At 41.5% G+C, this 11201-nt stretch overlaps 1 protein-coding gene across 1 annotated transcript; it reads right to left on the bottom strand.

Annotated features, from left to right (window-relative positions):
* Positions 1-8072: 8072 nt before the first annotated feature.
* Positions 8073-9236, bottom strand: LOC308696828 (4-galactosyl-N-acetylglucosaminide 3-alpha-L-fucosyltransferase 9-like; the record flags this gene model as incomplete). The annotated part of the gene is made up of 1 exon (XM_081375728.1): positions 8073-9236. One exon carries the CDS (start codon positions 9234-9236, stop codon positions 8073-8075), a length of 1164 nt encoding a protein of 387 aa, XP_081231854.1.
* Positions 9237-11201: the final 1965 nt, after the last annotated feature.

The raw sequence follows: 11201 nt of genomic DNA, 5'->3' as shown, positions 1-11201 counted from the left end.
TTTAGGCAGCCTTTTTACCGCCTTTTACATGAGATATGCAGTGACCCCATCCAAAGAAAACAAGACAGCAGCTTTCGCACGATTTTGGATGGGGTCTTACTTAAAGCTACACTGTGTAGGATTTTCTCGCATCTAGTGGTGAAATTGTATATGACTACCAACTGAATATTACTTTCTAGCCCCTCCCATTCCGAGGGCGTTTTAATTCCTACGGTGGCCGTATTATTTCAAATCTGCCGGCAGTTGCGAGTAATCTCCCCCTCGCATTCGTCTCGGTGTCACTGAGTGTCAAAACGCGAAAGGCGAAGCTTGAATTTCCAGGTATGTCCCTCTTTGGCGAATGTATTTTCAAGATGGAGGCGCAACATGGCTTCCGCCATTCGAGCGACTCGCTCATATGTATTCTAAATGGCAGACTCTACGCTTACGAGAATACTTGAGTAGTTGGTTGAAGTAATTACAGATTAATGAGCACATATCATTTTGAAAGAACAAAGTGTTTTTTGCTAAGAATCAACTTAAAAAATTACACAGTGTAGCTTTAAGATTTTTTTAACTTTTACCAGTAGACTTGACAACCCCTGTGTCTTTTAACCTCCCAAAAGAATACAGTTTCATAAAGCAGCATTTTTTATAAGATTTAGATATCACAGATTTAACTAACCACAAGGCTCTCTTTTGTCCAGTCCAGTCCCAGGCCTCACCCTTGGTAAACGCTGCCCACCCTGCTCTCCGGAACAGGTATATGGACTTAGCGTGGATGGTGGCCCATGAGATCCTCCCAGTCAGGGCGGTTATGCACTCCAGAGGCATGGCCAAAGACTCAACCTGCCCACGGTCCGCCCGGGTGTAATTGCCCGGAGACCATGCGACATCTGCTCTGGGAGTGCGGTGCTGCGCGGGACCTGTGGGCCAGGACCAGCCCCCTGGTTTTCCCGTGCCTGTCAGCGGGTGGGGTCCAGGTGGACTACAAGCTCGCCATCCTGGGGGTGGGTCAGGGCTTAAAGGAGCTGACATCAAAACAATTTACCTCGCTCTGGCTCACCCTCAACCATATCAAGGATGTCATCTGGACCACCGGAAAGAAACCTGCTGGTGGGGAAACGCGTACACGTGCGAGCAACTAGTAAAATCAATGCTGCAGGAGGAGCCGGACGTCAGGGGGCTGGGGTCGCACGGAAGAGGTCCCGGCCACCACCGTACCTGGCCGCCCGTAGATGCACCCTCACCAACTCCGGCTACGGGAACAGCGGGCCAGTGGGCCGGAGGGAGGGGACCTCCGCTGGGCACTGGAAGCGCTGGGCCGGAGAGGAGTGATGGAACATTTGATAAGGACTCACCCCGGTCCTGCACAACAGACGACTTCCTCTTTTAGCATTTTTTATTTATTTTAAGATTGGTTTTATCCTCTAAAAAATTTTTTTGATGCATTTTAACAACACCACCACGACAAAGACTCTTTAAAATACACATGGATTCTACAAACAAAACACAAAAACAAGGACTTTGGAAACAAAACACACATACATACACAATCTTGGTTTTAATGATCCCACTGTGTGTTTTTTTTTTTTTTTTAATTGAGAACATGATGTATTTGGTTGGTTGTAAGTTGTAAAAAAAATGTGACAATAAAACTGTTCAAAAGAAGAAGAAAAAAAATCAGTTCTTATCAGTTTAATATCTGATACGTCCCCTACCCGGCGGGGACCATATATTAAATAGATTTTTGGATCAGGGAGATGGAATAGAGGCTTGCTTCGTCCACTCCACGCATCGACCTGGTATTGCAGTACCTCCAGGAACGGTGCATACCTATTTGGGGAAATAAGCGAGTGAAAGAGAGAATAATCATAAATTAGTAAATATATAATTTATTCTGTAAGATACACTTGTCACATACTAGATGGCCATGACTGAATATATCATTTGTATGCAGTAGACTAAGTTGAACATCATAGATTTGATTGATTATGCTTAATTAAATATACATGTAACCAGGGCAAAAATATCCTGTAGTCATGCCGACCCGCCTCTAGAGGGCATCCTGAATCTGGATCCAACTCCTCCCCCTGGATTTCGTGTTCTGCAGTGAGGACCATCTCACTTGTTTGCAAGATAAAGGGGAAAGAGAGCAGAGATTGATCGCACGGATTCCGTATTCCTCCCGAGTGCCAGAGATTTCTGTGTGGAACGATCATATATTCCACGGTGACGGTGCGCCTTACAGAAAAGCATAAAAAGCCACTACCGTTGTTTTTGGGGTATAAGTGCTCACATAAACAGGGTGCTTCTCAATTCTTATTTGTGCATCCTCGTTTCCTCTCCTCGCTTCCTTTCCTCGCGTCTCAGCTCCGCCCCCTGTAGGATGCGAGGGAAGGCTGCAAGGAAAAGACGCGAGGACGGAGGGATCGAATGTAACTTTTTTTTATACATTGGAATCCTTGATCACTCGAGCGTCACTTCATTGCGTCATCAGCAGCGCTCAAAGGATCTGCCCTTATGTTGTTGAAGTTTGTTTATTTAAGAAATTCATAATAAATAATAATAAAGCAAGATACCCTGTTGAAATATGTGAGATGTGTGGTTTATATAAACTGCAAAGGTAAAGTATAAATTGAAATGATTGTGACCGATGTGAAGGGGGAGGAGAATTTAGACGTGGGTCACGTTTAAGTCGTTAAAACTCTTCTGCATAGGATCCACCTGTGCATCCTCGCTCATGACTCCTCAGGAAGCCTCCTCACTCCTCGATCCTCGACTCCTCGCGGTGCAATTAGAGAATTGAGATGTCCTTCAAGATGGCTGAGCTCGATCGGTTTCCGGGTCATAGGATGGAGGACGGAGGAGAGAGGAGACGAGGAGGGATATTGAGAAGCACCCACAGTTTTGGATCAGGGTTGCCAGATGCCAGCAAGGTTTTCCAGCCTAAAACCTCGTCAAAAACCGCGAGAATGCACAAAAAACCGCCCAATTTTTTTTGTGGCTTGTTTTTCGTGTAAACACATTGAAATCACTAACAAGCTTTAAAATTACCCATTTTTCGACTTAGTCTATCTGATTTTAGAAACAATATTCAATCAAATGAATGCAAAAGTAGGCTGTACCTCAGTCAGACTATTCTATTATGTTACGGAAAATAATGCGATCAACTTAGGCTATCAATGAGTCTGTTTATTGGCACTAAAAGTCGCTTGGAAGCATTTCAGTAACATAAAAACATTGAGTGGATATATGGACATAAAAAATAACCCACTTTAACATTTCAATTATTTCAAATGGCAACATGAAACATGCATATAAGGGCTGGGAGAAAAAAATCGATTCACCTTAGGGGTTTTTTTTATAGATTTTTTTATTACAGAATATTACAGATATTAATTCAAATGAAATTGCTTTATTTTTGCCCTTGCTTATAGATTAGGTTGACAGAAGTTATCCACTTTCGTTTCAAAAACGTTTCAGGATTAAATGTGCCGTTATAGAGCTGCACGATTCATCTTTAAAAGACTGTGATCTCGATTCAAACACCCACGCGATCTTATTCCATTTCGTCTGTCTATTAAACCTTTGACAAAATCATATCGCAACATTCAAATCTGTGTTGGCGCTGCCGCTGACCTAGAGAGTGTCATGAAACCGCAGTGTCAGTCAGCTAGTTAAGTAAGTTTGAAAACCCCAAGATCTAGTGTGTTGTTGTTTGAGGGGCGGGCGCGTGCATCACTGAAGGTAGTGGGAAGGAGGAGAGGAGTGTCTGTTGTGAGGTTAGGGGGAACGTACGTAGTGTGGGTGTGTGTGTTTGAGTGAGTGAGTGAGACTGCTGCCTGCTGAACACTGGGTCGCAGGAAGAAGGATCCGAAGTGCCGGTGTTTCGGCAATAAAAACCCGCCGAACTGATCCGAAACCAGCCCAATTTTTATCCACCCGCCCAACCCCATTTTTGCCCGCAAAATAGATTGCAAAATCTGGCAACCCTGTTTTGGATATTCTGTTTTATTTTTGAGAACGTTACAATTATTTGCATAAAGCTGAAAAGGGAAAATTAACACAAATTGATTATTGTGAGAGAGGATTTACTGAGGGGAAGAAGATACGGAAGTGTGACTATTATCTTTTATTTTGGTTTGTTTCTTTATAGAACATTGTGATTCACACCATACGTGGCGAACTCTGTTTGAAAGTGTTCCTTTTTGTTCTTTTCCTGTTGTTACTTGCTGTATAGATTTTGCTTATATATTACCTGCCCACAAACGGAAACCCCAGACATAACACCGCGTCTTTCTCATAAGCGGTCGGAAAAGAATCCCCTTTTAGATGTTTGGTTGGGTTTGAGTTTTGTATAGTGAATACATTTGCGCGGCCACATACATAAAACCTATAGGGACATTAAAAAAAGCAAATCCACTATATCTTTCAAGCTGTATAAAAGCGACAATATTTGAAATAACATCAACACTTTCCAAAGCATACATATTTTCAAACAAACCTTAATGTTGAAATGTTATGCATCAACTATAAATATGCTTTTGAATCAAATTAAATTTACAAAAGTGGTTTTAAATACATGATAAACATATTGCATAAAAGTGTCTACTTTAATGTTTTAAATAACTTTTGTTAAAATAGAATGTCAAAATATGGGTGAAATAATGTTCCAAAATGCAAAATTGTCATATGTTGTAATGGTCCGGACTTTGATTTTACCATTACATCTTTAAAGTGCCCCATTAAGCTGTTTTAAAGGTTTCACAATCAGTCTCTCACAACAGGTTTACATGCATCTAATATCAAAAAAACACTTTCATTTTCTCATAATATAGCCTACATATGACCTCATTTCTCAAAGCCTCTAAAACCACTTGGGACTGTTTCTAGGGGACGAGTCTGAGGGAAGAATAGGAGACAATGGGAAGGAGAATGCAGAAGACAAAATGTAGGCAAAATAAAAAGTGAATCACCAGAAACAGTCCCACAGACCCAGCCCCAAACCCCATCTCTACAATAATAATGAATAAAGGCTGGTTTAAAGTACTTCTTCCTGCCTCTAAGTATTAATGCTCATGGGTAACCTAAATGGGTTCCATTCAAACCTTAACATTAAGTATTTTACTGTTATATGTCAACAAGATTCAACAAGACATTTTCTCCTGGCTATAGCCAATGTTTAGACCTGTTGTGGTATTTATGCAAATTAGCACATACGTAATTAGATTATGCACCGTTTTTCCATGTTAACAAACAATTTCAAAAAACTTGTAATACATTTTTTGTTTGTCTTGATGTAAGTAATCAACTCACTAATTTCCATGGTGATATCTAAAGGTTAAAAATTTTACCCTATTCAAGTAAGAAAAAGAATAGGCGTATGAATAGACTATATTTGGATCTTTTTCGAAACTTTCCCCTAATGGGATTCTTCTGGACTTTTTTTCCCTTACTCAGGACATATTGAGGATACCAAATCAGTTGAGTTTGCTTCTGTTGCAATTTATTCAAGGTTGACCCCCATTTTGGCTTAAAATGACTATAAACCTTGCAGGACAACTTGGTTGGCATTGCCTTTTCAGCATGAGAAATACACAGTGTGAGCTGGTTGAATTGCGTGCCTCACTGACAAGTGAAACTTGAGAACCCTGACTGAAAGCTTATCTCACGGCAAATGTGTGAAAGCTGGCAACATGGTGTGAACTCAAGTCCTTATGCCATAGTTGATTATGTGGCAAAAAGTATCATCGATGGGTAACTGTTCAGCAACACACACACACACACACTCTGTGGTTTGAGCGTTGCAGGGAGGTTTATGCTACTCGGAGAGAGCTATGCAGTTTTGCATTAGTATTTCCACTGATCTCAATAGCAGATTTTCAGACAAGACAGACACCCACAAATAGCATTCCAGTAAAAGCAAACTTTACTTTCATGACAAGAGCAACAAGGATAATTCAGTAGGCCTTCATGTATGCACAAAACAAATGTATGTAAATCATTTATTTATAATGTCGAACTGACAAATTTGCTTTGAAAAGAATGGTTTAATCTTACATCTTTGTTTTGCTAAATGTTTCCTTCATTGCAGTTTGCTTTGTATAAAATAAAAACCTATATAAGACTGTGACATAGAGCTGCTCGATTATGGCATAAATCATAATCACGATTATTTTGGTCAATATTGTATTATTTAACATGATTACAAGTGGGCAATATGACCAAAACCTAATACAAGTAATTTATTTAACAATAGAGATATATTTATCATGTATATATTTGCTGGATTTGCTGTGATATCTAAATTTTACAAACCGGCAAAATTTCACAGTTCTCGATACCAATTTCAATACCACAGTAGAATACTACACTAACTAATGTTGGTAAAAAAAAAAAATACATTTGCATATGATTATTCATCCACGTGATACCATGTTTAACGGTACAAGACATTAGGAGAATATGAGATGGATGTGCTAGTAGCCGATCCTTGCCTAGTTTTTGAATAAATCAATCAAATAGTGTAAAATACATTTCAGAGAAAGTTTTTCTCAATCTTTTCCACTGGCCAAATAGTATTTTGACCATGAGTGGATGCAGAAGATCCAGAGGGAGGACTTCAACCCGATCAAATTTTTAAATGCATATAATTTTCAGTGTATTTCACCTGTGCGTTTCTGTGCTTTCTATTACTGCATTTATTTTGTGCAAGTGAGATTAGTAAAGATCTGTTTCATAAATATTAATAATAATCTGTCTGGTGTTTATAAGCAGCACATACAGTATTTTACTACGTGTAAAATATACACAAACTTACCTATATTAAATTGTTTGTGGTACCTACAGTTAAAAATGTAAATGTAAAATATTTGATGAAAATATTGATCGAGCAATTGATGTAAGTAAGTAATGCAAAACCGGAAGTGATGATGATGATGATGATGATGATGATGATGATATATACTTTATTTATCCCGAGGGAAATTCAAGTATCCAGTAGCATACATAAATTAAACATACATTAAACCTATTAAAATAAAATTAACTTATAACACAACAGCCACAATAAAACAGTGCAAAACAGTAAACAGTGCAAATTGAGGTAAAGAGTGCAGAGGGAGGTAGAAATTATCCAATTGTCTATTGTCTATTGTCCTCCCTGCCATGAGGAGCTGTTGTACAGCCTAATGGCCAGTGGGACGAAAGAGTTTTTAAATCTGTTGGTGGAGCTGGGACAGTAGTCTGCCACTGAACACACTCCTCTGCCTGATGAAGGTGTTGTGCAGAGGGTGGTGGACGTTGTCCTGTATGGACAGCAGTTTGTCCAGGGTCCTTCTTTCTGCCACTGTCACCAGAGAGTCCAGCTCTGATCCCACTACTGAGCCAGCTCTCCTTACCAGTCTGTCCAGTCGACCAGCATCTCTCTTCTTGCTGCTTGCCCCACAGACTGGTAAAACATCTGCAGTAGTTTTTTGCAGATGTTGAAGGGCCTTCTCAGGAAGAACAGACGGCTCTGCCCTTACCTGCAGAGAGAGTCCATATTTGCTGTCCAATCCAGCTTGTCATCCAGTAGAAGTCCCAGATATTTATAAGTCCAAGTGTCTACCCGCACACTCGCTGATCCGAAATCCAAAATGGCGGCCACGTGCAACTAGCCTATTATCATGATAAGCAATTATCTCAGTAGTTAAACATTAAAACACAACAGGCCACAGGAAAAGTGTTCAGAAGCATGGCATCCACAACAAATATTTATATATTGAATGAATATAAAAAAAATTGGTAACTCCTCAGTAATGATTTCATGCAATTAAAGTGTTTAATCCCGTGATGAGAATGTCATATTTAATCTAAATTTTCATATCATAAATGAAACATAGTTTAAATCATTATTTTATTTATTTAAACTGTTATTGTGAACATGCATTGAACATGGGCTGGAGGGGGGGGGGGGGGATTCCTCGGACTGATTGTTCCGGGTAATTTAGGTGGAAACGCTGCTTATGACATTATTTTTTTTGCCAAATAAAACTTTGTCCATGACGGAAAAGGCATCTGTGACTGAAGTCTATTGTTAACATCAGTTGTCAACCCCAGTACCAGCTGTTAAGATCATTAACTACTCTATAGTTCTTGTTTCCTCTGATATGATCACAAGCATGACAGGCATGCTCAGAACCAAAGATGCTTGTTCTTGCAACAAAATGTTCCCTCCAGGTGAAGAACTGCCTGTACAAATCATCATTTTGGTCCAGAAGCTTAAGATGTTCAGCTAGCTCTTTGGGGGAGTTGAAGTCATCCACATGGATAAAGGCATTTCCTGTTATGAATTCCTCATAGTTCTTCCTGGGTGGGCCGAGGACCACGGGAACAGTGCCGAGAGATAGAGGGTTGTACAGTTTTTCTGTAATGTAGTCTTTATGGATGGAGTTCTCAAAGGACAGGTAGAATTTACAGCTGGACACCACATCTGAATAATCTTTAGCACTAATGCGCCCGTTGGAGTGATTTCCGTAGGTTTCTATACTAATGTGTTCTTTTAACTCTTCGTAGTATTTTGACCGCTTAAAGTCTGAGTTCCAGTTACTTACAATCCAGCAAACAAGTTTATTCTTATGCGGGATTTCATCATGTTTCTTTCCACCAGTGTTCTCTGAGATTCGCCCGTAAGGGACCATGATGTCTGAATCGTGTCTGTAAGTCGTGGTCAGATTAAACAGATTGTTTAGATTTGACCGCTGTGCTGAGTTACTGGGAGATTCCATGTTCATCCAGACCCATTTCTGGAATGGAGGTCGTGGCAGTTTCGGCATGTTGGACAAGTCCTCATAGATGTCTCTGTGATGAAATAAAACGCCATGTGCTTTGTTAAACTGACTCTTGTTGACTGTCAAGTGGCAGCCGTGGATGTTGTACATTGAACTACAGAGTCCTAAATCAAACTGTTGCCCAAAAGGCCACATCCAGATCAGGAGAATGGTGTCTAGATCGCCTCCCTGCGATGAAGCCGCTTCTGTTTGTGTTAACTGGTGTCTGAGAGAGGTGAAGTTCACCATACAGGTGTTGTTCACTATTTGGATTTGATTTGGTGTCTTAAGAGCATTGATGCAGATGTTTCCGCAGACATCATGTTTGGGAACGGCTGGATAGTTTAACCAGTTTACTGTCAACTTAAAGCACACGGAGAATATTGCTGAGACCAAAGCCACTTTGATGAGGTTCTTATAGGATCTGGAGATGTTTTGGCACATCTTTGACCTTCTGTGGAGAGAGCATGAGTAAGTGCTGGTGTTTAAATATATTTCTAGATTTGTGTCATAACTGCTCTGATTAGCTCTATAATTCATATCTTAGGAAGAATTTTTTTTTCATAACCCATGAAAGGCTACTTAAGGGCACATGGTTTCAAGGACACAGATATAACCCAGGTTGCAATTATTTTTTATTGCTTTAATTAGGACCAAAAATGGGCAATAAAACGCATTTTTTCACATCCTTACAAGTGTTTTTTAATGGAACTTTTTAGGGTTACTTTTGAGTGTGTGTGTGTGTGTGTGCACTTAAATCTTGCACTTAAGCAAGGTTACTACAGATTACACATTGAGTTCTTGTTTTTCCTTTTTTTTACTTCAAGATCTGAGGTGAATTATCCATTGGTGCTTTCAGTACGGCTACAAATAGAACACTAAATGATGTACTAAATTATACATTTAGACATTACTGTTGCACTTAAGAAACATAAATGGTAAACACACCAATAGCGGAGCGAAACATTGCTGCTTGTTTGAACCTTGTTCGAGTTCGGTGCAGAGTTCTGCGATGCCAGCCACAAATGTCTCTAAGTCAAACTGTGCTGATATTCTCAACACTGATGCGTAAAACAGGGGAAACACTGCGTCATGTACATCAATCCAGTTAGAATGCTTTTCAACCCACAAATTTACTATGGATTACTGTAGTAACACTAACTGTAATCATGGTATTGTGGCAGAAATGTAGCAAATACATATTGAATTGTATTATGTTATTGTCAGGGTCCTGTCCATGTCTCTGTTCAACGTCTCTTTGTTTGTCTTGTGTCTGAGCACATGGCTCTGTCTACGATGATGCAGCCCCTCTGTCTGTCTGGATGATCCCCTGCCACAGTGGGAGATGGAGCAACTGAGGACTTTGGAGTCGAGTCCGCTCAAGTCACCCCAGAGTCAGTCGAGTCCGCTCAAGTCACCTCAGAGTCAGTCGAGTCCGCTCAATTCACTCCAGAGTCAGTCGAGCCCTCTCAAGTCACCCCAGAGTCAGTCGAGTCCGCTCAATTCATCCCAGAGTCAGTCGAGTCCGCTCAAGTCATCCCAGAGTCAGTCGAGTCCGCTCAATTCACTCCAGAGTCAGTCGAGTCCTCTCAAGTCATCCCAGAGTCCGTCGAGTCCACTCAATTCATCCCAGAGTCAGTCGAGTCCGCTCAAGTCACCCCAGAGTCAGTCAAGTCCTCTCAAGTCACCCCAGAGTCTATTGTGTCCGCTCAAGTCACCCCAGAGTCCGTTGTGTCCGCTCAATTTACCCCAGAGTCCGTTGAGTCCATTCAAGTCACCCCAGAGTCCGTCGAGTCCTCTCAAGTCACCCCAGAGTCTGTTGTGTCCGCTCAAGTCACCCCAGAGTCAGTCGAGTCCTCTCAAGTCACCCCAGAGTCAGTCGAGTCCTCTCAAGTCACACCAGAGTCAGTCGAGTCCGCTCAAGTCACCCCAGAGTCAGTCGAGTCCGCTCAATTCATCCCAGAGTCAGTCGAGTCCGCTCAAGTCACCCCAGAGTCAGTCAAGTCCTCTCAAGTCACCCCAGAGTCTATTGTGTCCGCTCAAGTCACCCCAGAGTCCGTTGTGTCCGCTCAATTTACCCCAGAGTCCGTCGAGTCCACTCAAGTCACCCCAGAGTCCGTCGAGTCCTCTCAAGTCACCCCAGAGTCTGTTGTGTCCGCTCAAGTCACCCCAGAGTCAGTCGAGTCCTCTCAAGTCACCCCAGAGTCAGTCGAGTCCTCTCAAGTCACACCAGAGTCAGTCGAGTCCGCTCAAGTCACCCCAGAGTCAGTCGAGTCTGCTCAAGTCACCCCAGAGTCTGTCGAGTTCTCTCAAGTCACCCCAGAGTCAGTCGAGTTCTCTCAAGTCACACCAGTCAGTCGAGTCCGCTCAAGTCACCCCAGAGTCAGTCAAGTCCGCTCAAGTCACCCC

This window comes from Scardinius erythrophthalmus (assembly GCF_964197995.2).
Source record: "Scardinius erythrophthalmus genome assembly, chromosome: 10".
NCBI lineage: Eukaryota > Metazoa > Chordata > Actinopteri > Cypriniformes > Leuciscidae > Scardinius > Scardinius erythrophthalmus.
The sequence above is the reverse complement of the archived record's forward strand: the minus strand, read 5'-3'. Positions and strand labels throughout refer to the sequence as shown.